The 27,454-nt window shown below is 45.7% G+C and overlaps 1 protein-coding gene across 1 annotated transcript; it reads right to left on the reverse strand.

Annotated features, from left to right (window-relative positions):
- Positions 1-11,238: 11,238 nt before the first annotated feature.
- Grp (gastrin releasing peptide) lies at positions 11,239-24,829 on the reverse strand. Its single transcript, XM_032885633.1, has 3 exons — positions 24,169-24,829; positions 17,668-17,912; positions 11,239-11,615 (listed from the first exon to the last, which is right to left on the reverse strand). The coding sequence occupies exons 1-3, from the start codon at positions 24,311-24,313 to the stop codon at positions 11,562-11,564; spliced, it is 444 nt and encodes a 147-aa protein (XP_032741524.1). The 5' UTR covers positions 24,314-24,829; the 3' UTR covers positions 11,239-11,561.
- Between the last annotated feature and the right edge of the window lie 2,625 nt (positions 24,830-27,454).

Below are 27,454 nucleotides of genomic sequence, written 5' to 3' on the forward strand. Positions count from 1 at the left end.
GGTATAAAATTAACTCAAACAAATCAGTAACCTTCCTTTACTCAAAGGATAAACAGGCTGAGAAAGAAATTAGGGAAATGATACCCTTCAGAATAGTCACAAATAATATAAAATATCTTGGTGTGACTCTAACCAAGCAAGCGAAAGATCTGTATGACAAGAACTTCCAAGTCTCTGAAGAAAGAAATCGAAGTTCTCAGAAGATGGGAAGACCGCCCATGCTCATTGATTGGCAGGATTAATATAGTAAAAATGACCATCTTGCCAAAAGCAATCTACAGATTCAATGCAATCCCAATCAAAATTCCAACTCAATTCTTCATAGGGTTAGAAAGAGCAATTCGCAAATACATTTGGAATTACAAAAAAACCAGAATAGTGAAAACTATCCTCAACAATAAAAGAACTTCTGGGGGAATCACTATCCCTGACCTCAAGCAGTATTATAGAGCAATAGAGATTAAAAACTGCGTGGTATTGGTACAGAGACAGGCAGGTAGATCAATGGAATAGAATTGAAGACCTAGAAATGAACCCATACACTTATGGTCACTTGATCTTTGACAAAGGAGCTAAAACCACCAAATTGAAGAAAGATAGCATTTTCAACAAATGGTGCTGGTTCAACTGGAGGTCATCATATAGAAGAATGCAAATAGACTCATTTTTATTGCCTTGTACAAAGCTCAAGTCCAAGTGAATCAAGAACCTCCACACAAAACCAAATACACCGAAACTAATAGAAGAGAAAGTGGGGATAAGCCTCAAACACATGGGCACTGGGGAAATTTTCCTGAACAGAACACCAATGGCTTATGCTCTGCGGTCAAGAATAGATGAATGGGACCTCATAAAATTGCAAAGCTTTTGTAAGGCAAAAGACACTGTCAATAGGACAAAACAGCAACCAACAGATTGGGAAAAGATCTTTATCAATTCTATATCAGATAGAGGGCTAATATCCAATATATTCAAAGAACTCAAGAATTTAGACCCCAGAAAACCAAATAACCCTATTTAAAAAAATGGGGTACAGAACTAAACAAAGAATTCTCAACCTTATTGAATATTGAATGGCTGAGAAGCACTTAAAGAAATGTTCAACATTCTTAGTCATCAGAGAAATGCAAATCAAAACAACCCTGAGATTCCACATCACACTAGTCAGAATGGCTAAGATAAAAAACAAAACAAAACAAACAAACAAACAAACAAAAACTCATGTGACAGCAGATGCTGGCAGGGATGTGGAAAAAGAGGAACACTCCTCCATTGCTGGTGGGATTGCAAGATGGTACAACCACTCTGAAAATCAGTCTGGCGATTCCTCAGAAAATTGGACATAGTGCTACCTGAGCACCCAGATATACCACTCCTGAGCAAACACCCAAAATATGCTCCAACATATAACAAGGACACATGCTCCACTATGTTCATAGCAGCCTTATTTATAATAGCCAGAAGCTGGAAAGAACCCAGATGTCCTTCCACAGAGGAATGGATACAGAAAATGTGGTGTGTTTACACAATGGAGTACTACTCAGCTATTAAAAACAATGACTTCATGAAATTCTTAGGCAAATGGATGGAACTAGAAAATATCCTGAGTGAGGTAACCCAAAAGAACACACATGGTATGCACTCACTGATAAGTGGAATTAGCCCAAAATCTCAGAATACCCAAGATACAATTCACAGACCATATGAAGCTCAAGAAGAAGGAAAACCAAAATGTGGATGCTTCATTCCTTCTTAGAAGGGGGAACAAAATATTCATGGGAGGAAATACAGGGACAAAGAGTGGAGCAGAGACTGAAGGAAAGGCCATCCAGAAACTGCCTCACCCAGGGATCCATCCCATATGCAGCCACCAAACCCAGTCACTATTGCTGATGCCAAGAAGTGCTTGCTGACAGGAGCCTGATATGGATGTCTCCTGAGAGGCTCTACCAGATCCTTACTGATACAGATGAGGATGCTTGCAGCTAACTATAGGACTGAGCTTGGGGACCCCAATGGAGGAGTTAGAGAAAGGACTGAAAGAGCTAAAGGAGTTTGCAACCCCATTAAAAAGAACAACAATATCAACCAACCAGACCCCCCAGAATTCTCAGGGACTAAACCACCAACCAAAGAGTACACATGGACCTACGGCTCCAGCTGCATATGTAGCAGAGGATGGCATTGTCTGACATCAATAGGAGGAAAAGCCCTTGGTCCTCTGAAGGCTCCCCCATGTAGGGGAATACCGGGGTCGTGAAATAGGAGTAGGTGGGTGGTAGGGGGAGCACCCTCATAGACACAGGGAGAGGGGCCGTGGGAGAGGGGGTTTCCAGAGGGGAAACCAGGAAAGGCGATAACATTGAAATGTAAATACATAAGATATCCAATAAAAACATTCTAAAATGAGAAACAAAAAACTTATCCTGAGTAAGATAACCCAGACCAAGAAAGACAAGTTATGATATACATAACTTGTGGATGTTATAACATGTGGATGTTAGCCAAAAAGTATAAGATAAACAGGCTACAATCCATATAACTACAGAGGTTAGGTATAGCATAAAGAACTAGGAAGAAAGGATGGCTCTCCCTAGAAAGGAGAAATAGGGTAGTAATGGATGGACAAACATGGGGGCCTGGAACAGGTGGATCAGACAGAGATTGGGGGGGGGGAGAAAATGTGGAGAGGGGTAGGGTGATGGTTTGTATATGCTTGACCCAGAGAGTGGCACTATTTGGAGGTGTGATCTTGTTGGAGTAGATGTGACCCCACTGGAGTAGGTGTGTCACTATGGGCATGGGCGTTAAGACCCTTATCCTAGCTGCCTGGAAGTCAGTCTTCTGCTAGCAGCCTTCAGATGAAGGTGTAGAACTCTCAGCTCCTCCTGCACCATGCCTGCCTGGACACTGCCCTGCTCCCACCTTGATGATATTAGATTGAACCTATGAACCTAAGCCAGCCCCAATTAAATGGTGTCCTTCTAAGAGTTGCCTTGGTCATGGTGTCTGTTCACAGCAGTAAAACCCTAAGTAAGACAGGTAGCTAAAATTAAGGCTCATTTGAACCTAATAGAGTAGAAACTTCTAAATTAAATCACCAAAAATTCTATGGGACACACAGAGAGCCAAGTAGACATCTCTCATCACTAAATGAAGTTTCAGTTCTGGGAGAGCGTTCCATCTAATTGAGTACTTGGTCAAAGGGGTTCCACGGTAACCCCTCAACAACCCAGGATGTTGCCACACTGCAGACTGCTCACAACAGTCTGACAGCAAAGCTCTACTGCAGGAAATAACGCCCACACAACTCATTGAACATGGAGAGGTTGAGCTGGGAAGGGCCCACCTAAATAGAAAGGATGTGGATCCAGATAGGAGGGTTGAGGAGGAATGGGGAGGACTTAGAAGAGTGCAAACCATTATCTGAATATACTGTATGTTTTACAGCCCTGGCTGTCCTGGAACTCACTGTGTAGCCTGCTTTCAATTAAATAAATAAAAATTCAGGTCATCAGACTTGACAGAAAGTGCCTTTTACCCTCTGAGCCAGCCATCTTGTTGGCACAGCTGAATATTTTTAAGTTAAGTTAAAACAGCCCTGAATACCACTGGCCCCACCTTCTTCTTGAATTCTTTATGAAAGAGTTACTTTGTTTCTCTTTTTATGCCAATCGAGTTAAGAGCTTTTTGTTACTAACAACAGGGGTTCTCTGTCTTCCTAATTTGCTATGACCCCTTAGTTCAGTCCCTCCTAGTGTTGTGGTGACACCCAACCATAAAATTATTTTTGTTGCTGCTTCATAAATGTAACTTTGCTATTGTTATAAATCATCATGTAAATATCCGATAAGCAGGATATCTGATATGTGACCCTCTGGGGGTCATGACCCCCCCATGTTGAGAACCACTGATTAACAGCGTTCTAAACCATGCCATGGTAATTTCTGAAGGGTCACGGTTGTCTGTTTTCTGTGTAGAATTTGTGGAATCGCTCATTTATTTCCCATTAATTAAAGAATCTGATTACAGGGGAAACAAAACCAGCGTTGCAAGTACATTCTGCAGAGTGCAGACTCCTCTCCTGAGTGCGCTTTGCTTACCCCTAGGGGAAGTGGAGGAGGTATGCAAATGTACCTTCCTCATACATATTCATAAGCTCATGCATCCGTGTGGACAGGTGGGCGTGACAAAGTGGAGTGTGGTTTTCCCAGGAGAGTAAATTCTCCGGCATCTGATTCCTCACTCTACTTCTTGACTGTGGATGCAAGGTGCTACAAATTCTAACTGCTGTGAGTCCCCACTGTGCTGGACTACAGCCTTGAACCGTATTTCAAACTAAAACGAAGTTGAAGAGATCTTTCAAAGACACAAAGATAAATTGAATAAAGTAAGAATATATAAGACAAAAAAAGAGAAAAAATGAACTGGAGGGGGTTTCTCTGTGTAGCCCTGGCTGTCCTGGAACTCACTATGTAGACCAGGCTGGCCTCAGACTTAGAGATCTACCGGCCTCTGTCTCCTGAGTGCTGGGATTAAAGGCATGCACCACCACCGTCTGACTTTTAAGTTTATTTTATGGGTATTTTGCTCGCTGAGTGTAAAACCTGAGAGATGGCTCAGGGGTTAAGAGCATTGAGTGCTCTTCCAGAGGTCCTGAGTTCCATTCCCAGCAACCACATGGTGGCTCACAACCATCTGTAATGGGATCTGATCTTGTGGTGTGTCTGAAGACAGCTACAGTGTACTCACATACATTAAAAATAAATAGTAAAGGCTGGAGAGATGGCTCAGCGGTTAAGAGCACTGCCTGCTCTACCGGAGGTCCTGAGTTCAACTCCCAGCAACCACATGGTGGCTCACAGCCATCTGTAATGGAATCTGGTGCCCTCTTCTGGTGTGTCTGAAGACAGCGACAGTGTACTCATACATAAAATAAATAAATAAATCTTTTTAAAAAGTAAATAAAAAAAACCCATAAATGCAATACCTGCTGAAGCCAGAGGAGGGCATCAGATCCTCTGGAAGTGAAGTTACAAATGCTTGGGAGGTAACACAATGAAGGGACTTGGAACTGAACCAAAGTCCTCTGGGAGAGGAGCCAGGGCTCTTAACTGCTGAGCGGAGTCATCTTCAGGTTTGTTGTTGGTTTTGGTTTTTGTTTGTTTGTTTGTTTGTTTATTTTATGAAGCGCCAGGAAGAGGTAGCCTTAGGATAAGAATGGATTTCTACCTAGAAGATACTTCTGCAGAGGATGCCTGGATATGTTTGGCCCAGGGAAAGGTGCTATGAGGAGGTGTGGCCTTGGAGGAAGTGTGTCACTGTGGGAGTGAGCTTTGAGACCCTCCTCCTAGCTGCCTGGAAGACAGTTGCCATCTGCAGTCCCTGGATGAAGACATAGAACTCTCCGGTCCTTCTCCACCACCACGCCTGCCTGTGCGATGCTTTGCTTCCTGCTCTGAAGAAAATGGACTAAAGCCCTGAAACTGTAAGCCAGCCCCAATGAAATGCTTGCCTTTGTAAAAGTTGCCTTGGTCCTGGTGTCTCTTCATAGCAATGGAAACTCTTAACTAAGACCATGCCTAAATCTTACATGATGGAGTCCCTGGAAGGGGAGCTCGTTGTTCACTCCCTTGGAGACTCCGCCACATACGGTACCAGAAACTTTGCACAGTGCCCTTGTTTGATTTGTTGCCACGTTCAGAATTAAGCAAATCTCTCAGAAGCCTCAGCCTTATCTTGCTGTTATTCTGGGAGGAGGGTTTGTGTTTAAGCTTCTAGGGAATTACATTCTGTGAATTGTTTCTCCAAACCGTAAACATAATCTTGTGTGAAAACTGTAAGCGGAAAATAGTTCATGGCTCCTTCTTGGGATAATCTTAATGAATGAGCTGAGGAAACACGATTTATAATGTATTAACAGCCGAGAGCTCAAAACTTTTCTCCTCTGGTTGGTTGTACCTCAGGTTGCTGTTACCTCAGAACTGGTTAGAATTTTTCCTCCTAACTCCAAGGGCTGGTTAAGTGGTGTTGTAACAGAGAAGTCAGTGGTAGATACACAAAATACTGTTTTCTTAGTTGTTCAAATAAAGCTCTTAATATCTTTTTTAGAAGGGGGGTGATTTCAGAGGTTAAGACGAGGGTTGGGGAGGTGGGGCAGCAGGTAAGGTGACCTATGGAACTCTCTGTCCAATCCCTGGAGACCCCCACCACTTACCATACCATAAAGCTTTATGGTGCCAAGCCAATGACCTGAGTCCAATCTCTGGACACCCACATGATAGAAAAAAATCAATACTGCAAGTTATCCCTCTCCTGCCCTTTTGCCCCTGTGGAATACACACAGGCAAATAAAAAGATGCAATACAATTTTTTTTTGAAGATTGTGTATGTGGCTGGAGAGATGGCTCAGTGGTTAAGAACGGCTCTCTGGGGTTGGGGATTTAGCGCAGTGGTAGAGCACTTGCCTAGCAAGTGCAAGGCCCTGGTTCGGTCCCCAGCTCCTAAAAAAAAAAAGAAAAGAAAAAAAAAAAAAAAAAAAGAACGGCTCTCTGGTGGCAACTGGCAACTGTCTGTAACTCCAGTCCCAGGAGACCCAAAGTCCTCTTCCGCCCTCCTCTTGTACTGCATGCACAGGGTACACAGAATACACAGGGCACACAGACTTACTTCCAGGCAAAAGACCCAGAGCGTAAAGCAAAAATGGAAGGGGAAAAATTAAAAGACGAACACACAGGGGTAGAAAGGCAAGGCCATGGAGACAGCTCACGGTGAGCCGTGAGTTTCTGGTACACCGCATGTAGTGTGAAACATGCAACCAAAGTAGACACGGAAACATACTAAGAGCCTCCTGGTCAACTGCACTTAACAATCTTCCAGCTCGGCTCATTCCCAGGAGCCAATGTCCTAGAAGGTGACATAGGAAGTACATGCTAGTTGCCTAACCAGGTTTTGTGTTTGTTTGTTTGTTTGTTTGTTTGGGGTTTTTTGTTTAGGGTTCTTTCCTTCTTTCTTTCTCCTTTCTTTCTTTCTTTCTTTCTTTCTTTCTTTCTTTCTTTCTTTCTTTCTTGTTTTGATGTTATGATGCACTAGCAACGCCTCATTCTAGAAAATGCCATTTCTGTTTCTTTGGTTACCAGGAGTATCGTATCTCAGAAGTCCAATAAAACCACGATCACTAGGTTTCTGAGAAAACTTTGCTTTCATAATACAGACCCATTCTTTCTGTTTCCCTTCTTCAAAGTTGGTTGTGTTAACCAGAACTATAGCAGCTATGCTGGGACTGAAATCATGAAGCATCCTGAATCTTGGGATCACTGTGCTGGTCCCACTGCCTGCCTCCAGGTGTGTGTGTGTGTGTGTGTGTGTGTGTGTGTGTGTGTGTGTGTGTGTGTGTGTGTGTGTGTTCAAGAGAAAATTAAACCACCATACCTGCACTGGCTGATTTTGTGTGTCAACTTGACACAAGCTGGAGTTATTACAGAAAAAGGAGTCTCCCTTGAGGAAATGCTTCCACGAGATCCAGCTGTAAGGCATTTTCTCAACTAGTGATCAAGGTGGAAGGGCTCGTTGTAGGTGGTGCTGTCCCTGGGCTGGTGGTCTTGGGTTCTATAAAAGAGCAAGCTGAGCAAGCCAGGGAAAGCAAGCCACTAAGTAACATCCCTCCATGGCCTCTGCATCAGCTCCTGCTTCCTGCCCTGTGTGAGTTCTGTCCTGACTTCCTTGGGTGATGAACAGCAATGTGGAAGTGTGAGCTGAATAAACCCTTTCCTCCCCAACTTGCTTCTTGGTCATGATGTTTGTGAATAGAAACCCTGACTAAGACAATACTCCTAAAAAATAAAATACTCCAGTAAGGAATTATTTTTCATTTTTAAGCTTTATTTCTTTCATGTGTATGGGTGTTGTGTTTGCATATGTGTACATTGAATGCATGAAGTGCCCATGAAGACCAGAAGAGGCCCCCATAATTGGAGTTACAGATGGTTATAAGATGCAATGTGGGTGCCAGGACTCAAACCCTGGTCTTCTGGAGGGGGAGCCACTGCTCTTAACTAATGACACATCTCTCCAGCCCTCAACTCCCATCCTCTTTAAGGCCGGATATTGCTTGGTTTAGTTTTGTTATATCGTTTAAGAACAATCTCTATTGTATAGTCATAACTGACAAGCAAATTACCACCAATTTCAGAGAAGACCTTTCCTTGTTAATCAGAAGCATAAGGCATTAAACAAGATCCCTTTTGTGAAATAAAAATATAAAACTGAGATGATGGTGATGATGGTTGTTGTTGTTTTGTGTGTGTGTGTGTGTGTGTGAGTGTGTGAGTATGCGTGTTAATGCCTATGTGTGCATATATGCCTGCGAGCATGTGGTAGCCAGGGGTGATGGACATCAGGACTCTTCCTCAATTGCTGTGCACCTTATGTTTTGATACAAGGTTTTCCACGTGAGTCTGAAGCTCGCTCATTTGGCTACGCCGGCTGGCTCATAAGTTCCCAAGATCCACTAGTCTCTGCCTCTCCCTTCATGGGTGCTGGGGACCTCATGATTGCATGACAAGCTGACTGAAACACTTTCCCCAACTTCAACTGGAAAGATTTTTATATTTAACCACGCAATCAGACTGCGCTCAGGAAAAGCAAGGCATGCTGACAGCATCAGAAAGAATTACTGTCTCTGTGTTTCAGAAAGCTATGAGCGGTCCCTTCAGACTATGACACTTCCTTGGACGTTGATCAATGGCCTCTCAGATCCCTCATGGTTCACGGTGATAATCTGCGTCTTTCCAACAGGCCACATGCCATACAATATTTGTAGACAAGTGCAGTAGGAAGGAAAGTGGGGGCAAGTGGAGAGATATTTAACTGACTTTTATTTAATTAGATTAGTCGGAAGATACAAGCAGAAGCCTCCACACTGTGCCATATTGGGGAAGGGGAGTTTGACCGTAGTCCATGACTGCTGACTTCCTGTGAGATTAGTTGGAAGGAGTAAAAGAATTCCCACCCCCTGTTTGGATTACTCCCTGTCCCTGATGTTGGAGTAGCCCCAGTGTGAACTGAAAGGGGGCGTTTTCGACGTTGCAAATTTACCGCGCTGCCTGCGAGTCCTATTTAATAGTGTTATGAGCCTCTAATCCAAGCGAAGATTGACCGATTACCCAGAGCAATTCACTCTACAGCTCACACACAGGAAAACAAATCTGAACGCTGTGTTGCTTTCTTCCCTTTCAGACGCATCCTCTTGATCATCCTGTTAGACACAATGGTCTTTGTGTAGACAGCTGTTCTGTACGCTGTAGACAGTTGTGCGCAATCCCCCCACCCCCACCCCACACCATACTTTCCTGGAACTCCAAGCTGGAGTCTAGTCTAATAGGTCTTAGGTATAAGAGTGCAGAAGCGAGAAATTTTTTGGAAAGGAGGGAGAGAGACGTCTGTTATGTGTGGCTGACCACATCTTTGGATCAGTCTTTCCTTGTTTGGTAGGATCCCATGATTCTAACAGCACAGTCTCGAAGTAGAAGCCTGAAAACTACACTTCCCAGCTGCCCTTGCAGCTAGAAACTGTCATGTGCTTAGGATCTCACCAATCAGACACATTCAGTTATGATGGATTTGTGGGTGAGCTCTAGAGAAAGAGGCTTTCGGGGCTCCAGGTGCGAACCTAAGAAGAAAAGTGACTTCTACCAGCACGGGATGTCCAGCTGTTGTCAGGAGACTAGCAAACAAGTGGCAGTCTCACTGGGGTCACTCAACCATCGGCTCCTTGCCTGTCTGCAATGCGGCAGTTAGGGAAAGCCTGGTTAGGGTCTGCAAGAGTGTTTTCTTCTTCCTATTGGAAGACGAGGCCTTTCAAGTTTACGGTCCTTAACTAGTTTATCTAGGTCCTTTATCTGGCACAACTCATCATCCAGTTCGTTTGTAGGTGGGGATGGGGTGTGCGTGTGTGAGCAGGGGCGGGAAGGGGGCGTGTATAAGTGTAGGAGTGCACTCTCAGAGGCCAGAGGAGGATTGTTCCCTTAAGACAGGGTCTCTCGGGGTTGGGGATTTAGTTCAGTGGTAGAGCGCTTGCCTAGGAAGCGCAAGGCCCTGGGTTCGGTCCCCAGCTCCAAAAAAAAAAAAAAAAAAAAAAAGAACCAAAAAAAAAGACAGGGTCTCTCACTGAACCCGGAGCTAGGCTGGCAGTCAGCAAACCCCAGCAATCCTCCAGATTCCTCCTTCCACAGTGATGAGGGTAGTACTGTAGACAAAACGCAGGTCTTTGTGCTTGTGCCACAAGCATCCTTACCCGCGGAGCCTTCTCCCCAGCCCTGTGATTGAATTCTTGAGGAACAGGCCCCCAAATAGCCCAAAGGCGGCAAGTAGGGGCGCTTCAACAGACAAGACACAGAAAAGCTGTTTCTTACCAGGTCTCAGTTTGGATAAGTTTTGAATCAACAAGGTTTTAAAAGATACTAGATCACGTCACCCCTTTAATGTTTCTCTGATGAAACGGAAGCGAGAGAATTTTTTTTTTTTTAAGATTTCAGATGCGATTTTTTTTCCCTAAACGAAGAAAGTCTGAACCATATGGCAACAAGTTTCAAAATCTGTTCATGTGCAAATGTCATGATAAAAATGGGGCTGGGGAGGGTGCATGGACAGCCAGGCCACATTTTTCGAAAACAGAAAATCTCCTGAATTCTTTTATTTATTTATTTATTTCCATTTTAAAGGGAGGCTGAGTGGATCTGACCTGGTGAAGTACTCCTCCTCTCAAAGCAAACAAACAAACAAACAAACAAAAACAAACAGTATTGTTTGCTATATATGTTGAAAGGAGGTTTAAGAGGGAGTGACCCAGAAAAAAACGCGTGTTTGGATTCCAGTTCTGTCTACCACGTGACCTTGAGAAAGTCACCTGACCTCTGTGATCCTTCGTCTCCTCATCTGTTAAAGCAGGGTTTTTTGGTTCATGGGACCCTCCTCGGGAATATATCAAGACACTAGCAACACACATGATTGAACAGGGTAAAGACTGAAGATGAGGGAATCATTAAGTGCCGGGAATCCATTCTCCATCTCCAGCCCAGCCCATCTGATGACAGAACTTACCATAGGTTCTCACTAAGTAACCCTCAAAGGTGCCAGCCAGTGATTCCTCCTGCCTTAATCAGTGACCACAAAAGTATGTGGTCAAGGCGTTTTCTGACATGCTATCTTTTCAATTGGAGTTGAAATGAGGAGGACAAGTTGCCCTTTGGACAGTGTGATTACTGAAGCTTTTTATTGTGAATGGTAGCAGATTGGAGCCCCAAATCCAATCAGCAAAAAGCCTAGCTGGAAAAAGCGTTCACTGGAAAGCTCTTCCTAGGTAGTTGTTCACAGAAACAGGTTCAAACCAGAAGATGCTGCTCAAAAATCATGAGTTTAGTTGTAGTTGAATGACATGAGAATAGTTAAGTAAATTGCACAAAGGGAATCTTGTTGATGGTCCAGTAGAATCAATGTTTGCAGAAGGCAGTCTCTGGGGGGGTTTGTTTTGCTCCTTGGAAGCCGCCCTTGTCATGGTCCCTTCAGCTGGCAGTTTCTTCCTTCCCCTTGAGAACCTGGAGCACAGAGTCTACCAACTTAAAGAAATACATTAGGAATAGTTACACACATAAGCAATGGGGAAATCTTAACAGTAAAAGGAAACCCATTCCCAGCAGCCCAGTAGCATCCCATGGGAGAAAGGTAAATTCCCTGGTAAACTCCCAAATCTTCGGACTTGGAAACTCTGGTGAGGAGCCCTGTGTGCTGCCTTCGCAAGTCTTCTAGAAGATTCTAAACACAGTGTTAGAGCATTCATACTCTTGAGAAATGAAGTAACTTCTCTCATCATCTCTGAATTGGGGCCGGGTGTGGGAGTGGGGTCCTTGTGCTATGTCTGCCAATCTTGTCTTCTGATCTAATTTCTTGGGTGTATTTTAACCATGTTAGAAAGTTGAAGGTTTTATTTACTATTGGAATAGAACTTGGAAGGAGACGGGGGGTGGACTACACAACGCTACCCCCCTTCCACGCTGTTATGCTACAACAGTCAAAGCTCATTTTTGAATCATACATGTAACTGAACCAGGAAATAATAGCAGAGCCGCAACTCAAGGAGTTCATCTGGGTCTCCACCCAATTCTAAATGTATTGTCATTGGCTTCCTGTGACTTCAATTTCACTGAGAATTGAAGGGAAAAAAAATACTTACAGATCTTAGAAACTTTACTCTCTTCCAGCAACTTTTACCCAGAGAGGCGAGAAACTAGATCTTATTATTTTTAACCCAGACAAGAGTTTATTACTCTTTCCAAGTTTCTCTGGCAATTTAGTTCCCTGGCTTCCGGACTGGTCACTTGTTTCTAATAAGGGAAGTAGTGCTATTCTTAGGCAAATGGTACCTGCTCAGCTGTGTGCAGCAGATGCTAATGAGCCCCAGGCTTCGGATGGATTCCCACACAAGCCAATTAGCTTCGCCTTCCTGCCTCAGAACCAAGACCGCAACCACAAGACTGCCGGTCCTTAGATCTCCCCATCTCTCCTGCCAGGTGACCCAACAGCCATAAAAGAAGTCAGCTGAGGATGAGGAGGAAGCCCACTCCATCCCGCTACCTCGAAATGTTGAGTTGAACATTTTAGCTCAACTCAAGGAAGAGAAAGCCAAGTAGAAAGGGCAGGGGGAGAAGAAAGTCGAGTAAGCTGAGGTTGGGGTACAGCAGAGAGAGAGAGAGACACTGTGGTGGTCTCAGTCTTCCTGCACAGAAGTTACTGGGGTCACTGGAGGGTTATCAGTTATTGTTGATTTCTGTTGCTTTCTATATATGAAACTCCCTTGGGAACCGCTCTGGTTTCTTTTCTGTTCCTATGATAAACTATCCTGAGTGCGATATGACTAATCTTGGTTGTCAACTTGACCCACCTGGGGAGAGGAACCCTCAGCTTAAGACTTGCCTCTGTCAGAATGACCCGGGGGCAGGTCAGGGAGGGTGTTTTCTTGATTGCTAATTCATGTAGTGGGGCAACCCTGGGCAAATACAGCTGGGCTGTGTAAGAAAAGTTGCTGACCATGAGCCTGGAAGCAAGCCAGTAAAGCTGTGTGCCTCCTCCATGGTCTCCTCATCATTTCTCAACTCCAGGCTCCTGCCTTGGTTTCCCCCAATGCTGGACTGTGACCTGGAAGTCAAATAAGCCCTGCCTTTCCCTTTTCCACGTTGCTTTTGATCATGGTATTTCTCAAAACAACAAAAAATCAAACTAGTATACTGGGGGGGGGGCAAACTTTGGGAGAAAAGTTTTATTTTAGTCACAATCCCATGTTTCTGTTCATCGTGGGAAAGAAGTCAAGGTAGGAAACCAGTCAATCATATCACATCCACAGTCAGAGCAGAGAGAAGCACATGTTTGCTTGCCTATGTTCAACCTGATTCCTCTACTCTTATACTGTTCAGGAACCCCTTCCTAGGGGATGATGGCACCCACAGTGGGCTTGGTCTTCCCACATCTGTCAGCCTAATCGTTATAATCACTCATAGAGGTGCCCACAGGCCAACCCAATGTAGACAATCTCTCATTGAGACTCTTTTGCAGGTAATTCTAGATGGTATCAAGTTGACAATTAAAGCTCACTATCACCGAAAATGTTCAAACATTAAGAAAAACTCTAAGTGATTTAATCAGACAATGAGAAGGGTCCCTTTAAAATTAAGACAAAAGGTGGGCACGGTGGTGCATGTCTGTAATCTCAGCTCCATGGGAGGCTGGTGGAAGAAGATCACCAGAGTAGATCACCATTGCCTGAAGTGCATAGCAAGACAGCGGTGGCAGAGCAATGACTGGGATCTACATTACAATAAACTCCTTCTTTGACTCTCAGAACATTCCATGACTGTGTTCAAGATTATGGCTTAGGTCCTGGCCCTGACCTGAACCCTCCATGCTACAGAAACCACGGGATAGGAGTTCCACTATTTTCAGGATCTCATTAAAAGATCGGCAGAAAGGGAATGGGTAAAAGAAAGATAAACATTAACTTGCACAAGTCTGGCCGTTCTTGCTAGCAAAGCTCTGGGACCTGTCTGCTATGATCCAGTGGTTCCAGCCAGTACACAGGCCCACACACCACTCTGAATTAAGTAAATATCTTTGCCATCAAAAGATAGGAAATGCTCACTTCTAACTACAGCTCTGGGCGAGTTGGCAAAGGGACTTGGTGTTTTACGGCTGCAGTGAGCAGGGAGAGCATGCGTGGAGAGTTTTTAATTTTAAGCAGAGTCCTTCAGCCTCTGAAATCTCCTGCAGCTAATTCTAGTGGTTCTCCGTGAGATTATTAAACTTCTCTCTGACGCTGGGAGATACATGGATTTCTAATAGGCCAGTTCTCTTGGCACTCTCTCTCTCTCTCTTGAAGAAGAAGATCGTTATAAGACAGTTTCAGTTTTCACAGTGACATATTTTCACTGGGGTGAAATGTCCAAAGCAAGATAAGCAGTAAACTGTTCTGCCCTCTGTGAAGACTAAACTCACTTTTACACTTGTTTTCCACAGTTCTGGAAAGTGTATCCAAGAGAATAAGACCGATGTGTGCAATAGTTAATTATTCAACTTGAGGTGGAAGGAAATGGGATGATGGCCCTTTAAACTTGGGGGAAGGAAAACAGCACATAAAAGGAGAGATCAGAAAGCAAGGACTGAATATATACATACATATACATATACATATACATATATATACATACATATACATACATATACATACACACATATACATATACATATATATACAGTGCTAGACGTATTGTCCTCTTTAAAGGAGCCACTTTCCATGAGTACCTCCTCAATCTATCTCATAATATTGCCACACAGAGACCTCATAATCCCTCAAAGCTCTGATTGAATATTCTGCTGAATATGGGACATTTGGGGCCCTTGAGAAAGGACTTGAGTTTTTAAGGAGATCAGTGATTGGCAGAGCCAAGTTCAGGGGATAAAGTGACTGCAGCTGAATACTGCTGTTTGCTTAGGAAAGGGAAGCGCTGTGGGAGCCTGAGAGATGGCCCAGCAGTTAAGCGCTTGTTGCTCTTGAAGAGAAATTGGGTTTGGTTCCCAGCACACATGGTAATCTGCAACCATCTGTAACTCCAGTTCCAGGGGACCCAACACCCTCTTCTGACTTACAAGAGCATCAGGCTTGTACCAACAATGTATAAGCACATAGGCAGGCAAAACACCTAAAATATAAATATAGCTTTCTTTAATTTTTAAAGAAAATTGAGCACTGGAGGTGAATAACACAGTTGTGTGTGTCCTTTTATGAATGAGCTACAAGGGTAAATGCATTTGATGCTTGTAGAAGTTTATCTTTGAGGTCGAAAGGGTAGTGATATTTTTAAATTATTCTTCAAATAAATGGGAACTACACGGTTATTAAATATCCACTCTAGAAAAGCATTTGATAAAAAAAAAAAAAAAAGATGGCCAACTGGGTCTAAGAAGCCACTTACAAGTTCACAGTACCCTCAGAGCAAGCAGTCCTTTGACAGAGAAGGAACCTGACCACCTAACACCCACAATCCACTTACAGCAAGAGATTCACCCATTGGTATTGATTTCTTCATTGGCTGATTTGATCTAGATTTTTATTCTGAATAGAAGCTACTGAAGGCTTTCTCTCTAAGAGTTTCGTGCAAGAAAGGAGCTTTTACTTTGCATTCAACATCAAAAATCCCCAAGGACCGGGCAGGGGGGAGGGGGAAGTCAAACAGAAAGCATCCCTCCAAAAAGGCTAGTCCCAACCCTCTGTAAGGGCCGTCAATGACCTAACGAACATGGAAGAGAAAAGCGGGGTGGGGGTGGGGGGCATCTCTGAGCTCGGTGAATGACAAGCAGTATTATCCATTTCCAGGAACAGAGCAAGGCAAGGCCACCCTCTCCATCCCGTGTCCCACGTGTTAAGATGACTGGGTACCAGTCCCTGGATGATGAGGACCTGAAGGGCAATACTGTCCCAGGCGAATGGGGCTCAGGCTATTGCTCCGGTACCATCAATGATAAGTGGTGTGATTCAGTTTCCCCACCCTCAAAATGCAGGGGCTGGAGCTCCACTGAGTAGCAGAGCGTGCTCTTAGCGTGTGTGAGGCCCTGGGTTGGTTCCCAGCATCAGATAAACAGTATATAGAGTAACAGAGGCTCCCTCCTGACAGGGCGTTCACCTGAGGTAACTTACCTATCCTACCAGGTGGATCACAGTGTATGGGTTTGGGCACATGAGCGAAGATCTCAGAGGACACCCCCTGAGCTGAGTTATGGGCTAGTGCAAGCTGCCTGACGTGGGTGCTGAGGACTGAACTTGGGTCCTTGGCAAGAGCAGTGTGTACTCTTAATCACTATATCATCCCTCCAGCCACACATTATTACCTTTTAAAGAAGGTAACGTTGACTTTGTCCCATGGTTTCAAAGGCTTCTGTCCATCACGAAAGGGCACGATAGAGCAGAGTGGTTCACCTCAGGGAACCCGGGAAGAATGGATGCCTCCATCCTACCATCTTTATTTATTCTTTCCTTTTCCTGGACGTGTGTTGTGTGTTAGAAATTAGTGATGATTACCTCACTTTCAGCTGCCCTGTTTCCTATAAAATCCAGTTTCACTTATGTGTTATCTTTGTATCTCACCATTACCACTTTGGTGTTACTATATACCAATAAGTCCGTTGTCCTCTGATATACTCACTGAATTTTGAATATTGGAATGCAACTTGAGTTATTCAATCTTGGAATAAATAAAAATCACAACTTTGTAGATGAAAAAGGGCGCTCTCCTCTGAAAACAAGACATCTGTAAATAGGTCCTTTCTTCCTCTAGCGCACATCAAAAACTAGCACATCTGTAAGCCCACAAGGATTTATTCAAATACTGTCTGTGGGCTCACTATCAAAATATCCCGGTAAGAAGTCAGGCGTGGTGGCACACACCGGTAATCCTAAGCGCTGGAGAGGCTTAGCAGGACAATCTCCAGTTAGAGGCCAGCAGGGGCTACAGAAATTCTCATGAAGACCATAATCGCTGCTTCGAATGAGCATGATGACTAATGAAATTTCTGCACTGAACTTTGGAACTTAGGCTATCATATCAAAAGAACAGGTAGCCTAGAATGACAGACTGGTTAGCATACATGGATGTTGGCCTAGCAGAACAATGGAATATCTTCATGCCATGGTTAATCCACATTGTCAACTTGACTGCACCTAGAATCACTTAAGGGACGCGCCTCTGGATGTGTCAGTAAGGCTATTTTTCAAAGAGTTTAACCCTGAACGTGGGTGACACCACCCCTTGAGCTGAGGTCCTGGATGGACTGAAATGGGAAGAGAAATGGACCAGAGCACCAACATTTATCTCCCTATGACACGCATGGGCACCACCTCACGTTCTGCTATCACACCTTCCTCAGTGAGGTGAGCTGTGCCTTCAGACTGTGAGGCACGGTAAATCCGCATTTTCTTAAGTTGCTTTTGGTCAGACATTCTGTTCAGCAATGGGAAAGGTAGCCAATATACGTAATGAGCAGTTTCTGTTCCCCTGATCAACACCCCCGCCCCCTGAACTCTCCCTCAATACCTCCCACCCCTCATCTGAAGCCCGTTTGTTTTACCTTAGCATTTTGAGCATCACTGAAGTAGCTGCCATCCTCTGGATCCCAAGTAGGCTGGAGACTGCCCAGAGGCTGATCCTGAGGTGACTGGTGGCTTCTGTTCCGCGCGGCTTCGAGGAGGCCCAGCAAATTCCTTGCAGCTTCTTCCCAGCGGATGTATCCCCTCAGTTGCTCCTTCAGGCCATCTCGGTCAGCTGCATACAGGGGCGGCAACTCATCTGTGCTCTTCTTCCCCATTAAGTGTCCTGGGAACACAGAACAAGCCAGGGTGCCACAAACCCAACTGAGGGGAGCAGAAAGAGCAACTGAAACGGGCACCTGGGCAGCTTCCCAGTAAATGCAGATTACACAGTTATTTTACTGTTAACACTTAGTCTATGCACAACACGTGGACTTTACTATCAGTTCAAACGGCGTAGTAAACTGATTCAAATTCAGAATTGTGTGTAACCCAGGAGCCCCAGGTTTTGCTACTAACCTCTACTCACTAGTGGGGTGACCTCAGACAAGTGCTGTAGCACCCCCAGGTCTCAGTGTTATCAACTATGAAAGAAACGGGGCAGGGCAAATCACATCTAAGAAAGCTTCCGAGCGTAATGCCCTATCAATTCTGCGCGTCCAACTGAAAGGCAGAATCCCGGCATCTCCCACCACCAATTTCAAGTTTCTGTTGAATATAAAAGTCTTGATGTGTTCCTTTGTGTGATCCTTTTTTTTTTTAAATGTTGCCTTTCTCTTATCTGTAATGCAATTGTACCAAGGGAATCTTTCATTTAAACTTTCTCTGAATTTCAGCTGAAATTGAATCTAGAAAACTCTCCTAGAAGTGATGGTAGGTTAAGGGTGTAATGAAAAACTGGTTGAAAAACAAGTTCTGACTGATATTCAGCAGCCACATCAATTCAGGGGTTCCTTTTGGGTCTCCAAGAATCTCTCAGTAGTTCTAAGCATATGTGTCTGCCTTATAAATTAATTAGTTATTCCTATGAAGAAGGCCAAAGTTCTAAAAACAGGGATATTCACATACTTAAGAAGTGGGTGACCAACCCCAGTTCTGCATTCTTTCTTTTTTTTTTAACTATGTGTGCATGTGCATGAATGTGTGTATGCATGTGTATATGTGTGTGTGCGTGTCTGTGCATGTGTGTGCATGTATGTGCATGTGTGTTTGTGCACGTACATGTATGTACTTGTGTGTATGCATGTATACATGTGTGTGCATGTGTGCATATGTATGTGTATATGTATGTCTATGCATATGTAAGTGTGTATGTATGTGTATGCATATGTGTATGTGTGTGCATGTGTGTCTGTGTACATGTGAGTGCATGTACGTGCATACATGTGTGCATGTGTGTGTTTGTGCATGTATGTGTGCATGTGCGTGTGTGTTCATGTGTGTTCATGTGTGTACATGTGTGTGCACATGTGTGTGCATGTGTGTGGTGTCATAGTGCACATCAATGCAGGTCAGAGAGTAACTTGAGGGGGTTGGTTTTCTTCTTCTACTGTGCGGGTTCCAAGTTTTGAATTTAGTTCATCCAGCTTGGTGGCAAGTGCAGGCCCCAAGACTACATATTTTGGGTTTGTTTATTTTTGAGACTGGGTCTCACCATGTAGTCCCAGCTACCCTCAAACTCACTGAGATCTGCCTCTCTCTGCTTGCTGGGGTTAAAGGGGAGCGCCACCACACCCAGCCAGGTTCCAGTTCTGAACACTTTCATCCTTCCAATGGACACACGTTATTTCTGTGCTCCCAGTTTCGCTGACACAGAGTTGTCTGCTGTTAATAAGCCTGTGGTGCTTTTGAGTTAACATGGACAGAAAAACAAAAGTCTCGTGATTCCCACACTAACTGGCATTGGTCACAGCCAAAGGAAATGCAGCAGGAATAAAACGTGAATAGTTGTCTATGGCTTGAAATGGAAAGAGACCCTTTCAGCAGCATTGCCCGCCCTCTTTATGACTGGCACGTGAGCTGCAATTGGCAGTTTGCAGAATGCTCAAGTGTGAATTCTTCCACTTGATTGACACCAGAGTAGGGTGGTGAAATGAGATGTGTGGAAACCTCCGAGTCATAAGCAAAGGTTATAGAGCTACAACGAGGCTAGAGTCCAGTTTCTACTACATCACACTGTTTGGAGTGTCTTGTAAATTCCCAAAAGCTGTGGAGTATCACCCTGGGATCAGGGAATAAAACCATGATTTATGAGTAGCTCACATTCTAAAGAGGAGCAAAGGACCTTATATCAGGGAATCAGATATCATGTGACTTGAAAAAAATTAATTCTGCTAACATTAGGCAGTCTTCAAAAGAGATTTTGAGTGAGCAAGGAGCACATATCAGTATTCCATGATATCATGTGACTTGAAAAAGTAATCGTTAATACCAGGCAGTCTTCGAGTGAGATTTTGAGTGAGCTCGCCACTCAAGTCCCACTTAGAAGGGACTTCACACTGCTGGAAGATCTTGTTAAGGACACCGACCCAAAGGAAGGATTAGTCTCTTACATTGTTTCTGTCACCTGCTGGGTCAACCTGGTATCCATCTGTCCACTACATTGCCATGCATTCGGCCCTCACGGCGAGTACATAGGACAGCTTCCCAGGAAAGCCGATGCGTCATCAGAGCTAGTTACGTGGAGGAAATTGAAATCGTGGTGGCTGGAAGACAGCATTGGAACCCTGATGCTCACGGTAATTACCTCAGTCACTCTTGGAATCTCTGATTCCCTGTCATCTAGTTAAGATGTTGAAAATGAGGAAGGAGTCATCGCCAATAAAGCAGTGGGGTGACAGAGGTGTTTGTGTGAAGATCTTTGTCTTGCCATGCTGGACTGGCTACATTTGTGCACTTTGCTCTAATGGCAAAATAGATCCGCTGCCCATCTCATTATTGATCTAACGTAGATCCCGGCGATGCTAGACTGAAGGTCAGTACTTGCCTGCTGGCAATGTGCTCTTCGACTGCCCACGTCTGGGCACACAGACCCGTTATTACAGGAAGTGCGCCATCTATAACATCCCAGGGAAGCACACATTCCCTGGGTCCTATTTCATTTCTGAGCTCGCGACTGTCAACCAAATGATCGTCTCCATGGCAACATGGACAGGATACCCACTTCCTCTTCATCTCCTATCATCATCTGTCACACATACGTATTAAAATAATGGACATCTCAATAAAGAGAAAGGACAAGCACATTTAAGAAGTAACAATGACGCTGTGCTCTTAATGGGGAAAAAGAGAAGCTTTTGTCCCTTTAAATTGTGTGACATTCCACTAAAGGGCAGGTTCGAAATGTGAATTAATTTCTTCAGAGTAGAAGCTAGAAAACTCTCCTAATTTGAGAAAATACCCATTAAGATATACAGTATTGTGTGCTTCCAAGAAATAGTATTTACGGAGCAGAGGAGATGGCCCAGTGGTCAAACCACTCATCAATGCAAGTGTGAGGACCAGAGTCCAGATCCTCAGAACCCATGTAACTGATGAGTGGGCCTGGTGGCCTGCCAATCACTCCAGCTTCAGGAGATGCGGGCAGGCTGGCTAGCTAGACTAGCCGCATCCGTGAGCTCTGGATCTCACTGAGAGACCCTGCTTTCCCCTAAAGGGAAGGAATAATCAAGGCACCCCAGTGATTCTAGGCACCCCACTCCCCTACACACACATGCAAACACAAACACACACCCCAGTGCATCGCAGACACACGCACACAAGCATGCACGTGCATGTATATGCACATGCACGGAAATGGAAGGTGGAAAAAAGTCTTTATAAGCGCACTCTGTAAATTTCAGTCTTTGTTGGAGCCCTGCAATGGCTACCGATCTGCTCTGCATCCCGAAGTGTCAGCCAGTTCAGTTTTCCAAGTCCTGCTCCACATCAGAGTGAAAACCACAGCTAGGAGTCTTTGGGGAAGCACAGAGAACAGTCGATAGCTTTTGTGTTGACATCTATTTTCATGACACACGCAAAACATTCCATGAACGTGAAGCCACACAAAAGTGTGGGCCGTTTTCAGGCTACGGAGTCATTTTCCATTGCTTCTCTGAGCTGGAAAAAAGTGGCTCTGGGAGAAAGCTGTACTGACAGTCTTCTTGTGGACACAGGACCCTTTAGTCCTAGGGTGTAACTAGGCTGAGAGTGAAGGCTAATGCCCGTGATCCCAGCACTACAAGAACCGCATCAGGAGGATCACAAGTTCAAAGCTAGCCTGGGCTACCTCATCAGACTCTGTCTCCAAAAAGGGCTAGCATTGGGTGACGTAACTCATAGAGCATTTGCTAGTACGGGTTCATTCCTTGTGTCATCGAAGTTCAAACAAAACAGAACAAAAGCAGCTGTGAGCTGTGTGCTTTGGGAACTGGAGAGAATGGGGATTGTTTTAGGGTGTTTTAAGTTAAATTAAATCTGAATAAGTAAATTAAATTCAAATACAATTAAATCTCACATCATTCACCCTGGGTGATATAGCACCTATCCAAAACACACTTCTTGTTGCTGGGTTTGGTTTGGTTTTCAAACCCAAGTGTAAGGCCTGAGTAGCCTGCATAGCAAGTTGGAGAGCAGGCTGGGGACCTTAGGCAGTGGGGGATGGAATTGTAGCTCAGTACAGAGGGCTTGCTTGTGTGTACAAGCCCTGAGTTACACACACACACACACACACACACACACACACACACACACACACACACACAGTTAGTAGTATTAAGCTAAGAAGAGTGCATACATTTGACATGATGTCTGTGGGACCACTATGGAGGGTGTTTAGGGGAAGTCCCCTAAGTACCCCAAGACACATGTGCCCCCTGACTACAGTGTGTCAGCTTCAGCTTGGCTTAGACCACAGGTCTGACACTAGGTTCCCACCCATCTCTGTTGTGTTTTTGGTCTTCAGGGGTTGACCTATAGGCCATGAGCTCTCCTTGTGTGAGGACAGAGAGGAAAGGGGAACAATGGAGTTTGGAGTATCAGTTTTTCCTCCCTGCCCACTGACTGCCGGCTGATTCAGACAGGGGCCTTTTAATCTAGACTCTAATAATACCTTTTTAAAACTTACGGGCTCTAACTCTGGGTTCTTCAACACCCTTTCTCTGCTTCTCCTGTGCCAACCTACCCTTTACTCTCTGTCCTGTCTCCTAGAATCCTAGTGTCCCCCCAGAGGCCACAAGTTCTTTCATCTCTGGGACAAGACATCCGGAAACTACAGGTCAGCAAGCCTCTTGGCCTCTCTGACAAAATACAACACGGAAGTCCAGAGGCAGAGTTTCCAGCCTCAGTCCTTCCCCTAGAATCTGCGACTTGGTGGAGTAATTTCCTTTCCAACACGCTGTTCCTTGCTTCTACATATCTGACTAAGGAAACACACACACACACACACACACACACACACACACACACACACACACACACTCTTTCAAGCTCTTTAGGGAAAGCACTAGTTTCCCAGGAAATTTGAGATAGTCAGAGTTGACCGCCTTTGCTAAAGCTCAGAAGACCTTGGACTCTGCGTTCTTGGAGGCTGTGCTTGCCTGCGTGGGGAGGCAGAATGCCTGGAGGTGATGCTGGGAGCTTTGACACTCAGAGCTCCAGGTGATGCTGGGAGGATGGATGAGTGCCAAGCCACTGCCTGCTCTGGCCTCCCAGTTTCAAGGAAGCTCTAAGCCCGTGTTCCTCAAAGCCCAGACTCAGCCTCACTCCTCACCTTCTACCTACTGTGCAACAGTCCTCTCCACCTGGGCTGGAGCCCAGAACCCAGAAGCCTGGAAAACAGGACTTGTTGGCAGAAGTCAGAAAGAAGGGAGGGTTGAGGGTGATGTTGTGGATCTCAGAGATGGACAAAAGCCTGGGGGCTTGGGCAGCAGGGGACAGGTAAGCTTAGAGAGCAGACGTGATCCCTGAAATCTGCCAAGGCCAGGTGTGAGGGTCAGCAGGGGCGGCATGAAGGCCAGGGAAGAGCATTGCTGAGTATCTGAACGAAAGGGGAGAGAGTGGGGAGCACTGTATCCAGGGCTCTGCACCCTATGGTCCTGCACCACTACAATCTGGATTCCAGCGCACAAGGGTCCAGTCCAGCAGGTTAGATCTGGATCAGAGATAGATGTACTAGGGGACCTCGTTTCCTAAAGTTATTTGGGAACAGACCCAAGCCAGATAGGGGAGCGGCTAGGTGAACAATAGAAGGCAGCAGGCAGGTGCCTAGGGAAGATGAGCTGCTCTGGAGGGGTTTGAGATGCCCCGGATGCCCCGCTGCAGAGGGATGCTCACAGGTACTAAGTGAGAGGGAAGAAATCTAGAGATCAGTCTACCTTCAGCAAGGGGGTCTAACAGGTTTCCCAAAAACAAGAGAAGGTGAGATGGAGTTTAGGGAGATCTCGGTAAGTGTTTCAGTAGAAAGAAAGGAGCCAAGCCAAACTCCCAAGCAACACGCTGAGATGAGAGATGGGCTCCCTCTAGCTAGTGAGACCCTCTGAGGAGAAGAGCCCAGGGACACTTACCTACAGCCCAGTGGCTGCCGCGCGGATACATCTTGGCCAGGACGGTGCCTCCACCTGCGCCTGTCGACACCGGGGCAGCTGGCCCCCGGGGAGCCTGGCAGAGGACCAGAGCCAACAGCAAGAGCGAGAGCTCGGAGCCGCGCATGGTCCTGGAGGGAAGCCCTCAGAGCGCTCCACTAGGCTGAGAGTGCGTTGTCCCGAGAGAGCAGTGACAGGAGGACAGTTCTCAGGAGCTCTGCCACTGCCGCTTCGACTCCACGCGGCCCCGGACTTTATATAAAGCAAGCCTGCGCGGGAGGGGCCGGGGGCTCTTCCACCCGGGACCTGAGCGCACTGACGTCTCCCTATAGCGAGCCGTGCTCCCAGATGCCTGGCCGGGAAACCATCCATCTACAGCGAGTGATGAAAGGCTGAGTGTACCTTGACCCAGCGCCCTTTCTCTCCTAGTCCCATCGGACTACTTTCTACCATCCTAGACGTCTTCTCCAACGAGGTATCACGAACCCCGCTTTGCCCCTGGCAATCCCCAAGCAGCAGCAGCAGCAGCCTCGCTTGCTCTGCCAGATGCAGGATAACGCAGGAGGAGGGTGCGCTCTGTCTGTATAGAGCTAAGGCTTGCTGGATTAAGCACTGGCCCCTCTGGCAGACTTACTGCTTCCAAGAAACAGCAAAGAAAAAAAAAAGAAAAAAAGAAAAAGAAAGGGGGGGGGAAACCACTCTCCTGCGAATTTCCCTCACCAGCAATTAACTCAGTGTTCAGTGTCCCTTAGCTACTTCGCACATGCAAGGCTTCGGTAGAATTGTTCACTTTCCCTCTGCCCCTTCTGTTCTCACTTCTGAAGACTGGTCACCCTCCCAGCTCGACTCCATCAATGTTAAGGGGGCACGCACCACACCGATGCGACAATAAATAGAAGCTTGTAGGATGTTGTTGCCTACGGTTTGGCTGCCAGGCCGATCCTGTGGTTGTGCCTAGAATAGGTGAAGCCCTGTTTCTCACCAAGGGCTGGTGAACTGCTTCACTGTCTGGGGCTTGATTGTTCCCTGTGAACATGATGCTGATAAAAGTCTCTGGTCTGAGTTCCTGGCAGGATGCTACATTTGTGCCTTTCTTGAGTGATCACACACAACACATTGCATGGCGGTTTTCTTGGACTTGAAATGTATTTTTGTGCATGTGTCTGGCTCTAGGGAGGAAAATGCTGATTTTAAGATTGTTTTTAGTAGCCAAAGAAATACAGTAATACTATCCTGAGGGAGGGATCCCAGGGAGAACCGAAAGGAAGAAGAAGGGATGGGGTGGCAGATATACACACACACACATAGACACACACACACACACACACACAGAGAGAGAGAGAGAGAGAGAGAGAGAGAGAGAGAGAGAGAGAGAGAGAGAGAGGAATCCATAGTGGAACTCCACCTCTCCAAGGTTCCCAGCCTCTGCAGCCCATCCCCAGGCTGGCTGCAAACTGCCATTTGGCCCTGAGCACACATAGGCTGTCCTCCTCTCCAGCACTGTGCTTGTCAGGGCCGTGGTCTTACTTCTCTGTGAATCTGGAGAGCTCTGGATCACAGGTTGCTAGGCACACTTGGTGAGCGAATGACTTGTCCAAGAAATGGTCATGTCTAACGCCTTCCACACCCACAGAGGAGCAGTAAACCCTTTCCCCTCCAGATTAAGTGCTGGAGGAAGGTCCTTTATTTTAGAAACCTCACTTGTGTTTTGAATGCTTGCTCCAGTGGCACTATGTTCAAGACTGTGTAGCCATTAAGAGCTGAGGGCTGGGTGACTTTTGAAGGTCAGGCCTGGTCCTGGGTGTGGCCTATTTCTTCTTCCTCACAGTCCACTTCTCAAAAGCAGTCTTACTCCTCATTCTCACCACTGTGAACTGCAACATGCCTTGCCCTCCATGCTGGACAGAGAACATCTGAAAACACGAGCCCTCGTAAGCCTTTTCTCCCTAGGCTGTTTCTGTCGAGAATGTTGGTCACAGCGACACGAAATGAGCCGACACGAACCTTGTAAATGATGGTTTCCTTACAACGCCGAGGAAAAACCTTGGTGCACAGTCCAAACACTGGTGCACAAAAAGCACAGCTCCTCTGTGACCGAGGACATCTTACCGTCTGTGTGTCTCTTGCAGGCCCGGAGGCACGCAGGCCCCTCTTTCACCTCAGCTCTTACTCTGAATACCCCAGCCCACAGACCGTCTGCCACCGAAAGCAGAACCATGTGGTTAGAGTCACATCCTGCTTGGGCAACGATGGTGTCAGCTCTGTTCACGACTGCTTCGTGTTCAGCCCGAAAGGAAGGGACTCTGAAGACGTGAGTGGACACGGTGTCCTGCAAGTATGAGAGACAACTCAGCCTCCTCACCAGAAAGACAACGGCTTGTTGTCAGGTAGGAGCTGGACCTGTCCTATATCTGATTCAGATACATGAACAAGCCTCAGTAGATTCTGCCTGTGTGGCTTCTTGGACGAGTTTTAGAGACATCCCATGGTCTGACTTTTAGAACTAATTAACCCCAATGCAAAGCTAAACTCCTGTGAGAAAGCTCTCACCCGGCAATGGTCCGTGTGATGTTATTGTTGTTTTTCTTTGTTCTGGGGTTGTTGTTCTTGTTTTGTTTGTTTTGCTTTTGTCCAGGGAAGTTGTTCCACATGCATAGCTAGGAGACGGGAGTCCGGAGGTCATTTTGTGTCTCTTCTATTCTCTCCAACGCAGGGAGACCTAAAGGGTGTGTCCACAAAGAGCTTGAGAGCTTGCACTAGCATACATTGATCTGGCCCCTGTTATGGAGAACATCTCCTGTCTCAGTGACTTCTGCATCTCTTAGACAAAACCCAGGACAGCAACGACCTGAAGGGGAAAAGATTTGATTGGCTCAGAGTTTCACAGATCTCTGTCTATCATGGTAGGAAAAGCAGTTCATCCTACCCTACTGGTCCAGAGAGCAGAGAGAAGTGGGATACCAACATTTAACAGACTTTTTCTCTCTCCACCCCTAGCCCCCTTCATTCTCTCTGGTACTGTCCTCTAGGCACACTCACAGGTATAGACAGTGAAGATTAACAATCCTATCATGAGGAAGAAAAATGTCAACTGAACTAAACACTTCACTGCTATCAATGACTTGGCGTGCAGACACTAGCTGTTAATCCTGTTGAGATAGGTAACAAGCACCGTCCCTGTCCACATGGCCTGTGTTGCAGTTGTCATGGGGTGGGGGGAGCAAATGTGACCACTTTCCTTGTATATGAGCTGAGGTATAACCAGGCT

This window comes from Rattus rattus, chromosome 15 (assembly GCF_011064425.1).
Source record: "Rattus rattus isolate New Zealand chromosome 15, Rrattus_CSIRO_v1, whole genome shotgun sequence".
NCBI lineage: Eukaryota > Metazoa > Chordata > Mammalia > Rodentia > Muridae > Rattus > Rattus rattus.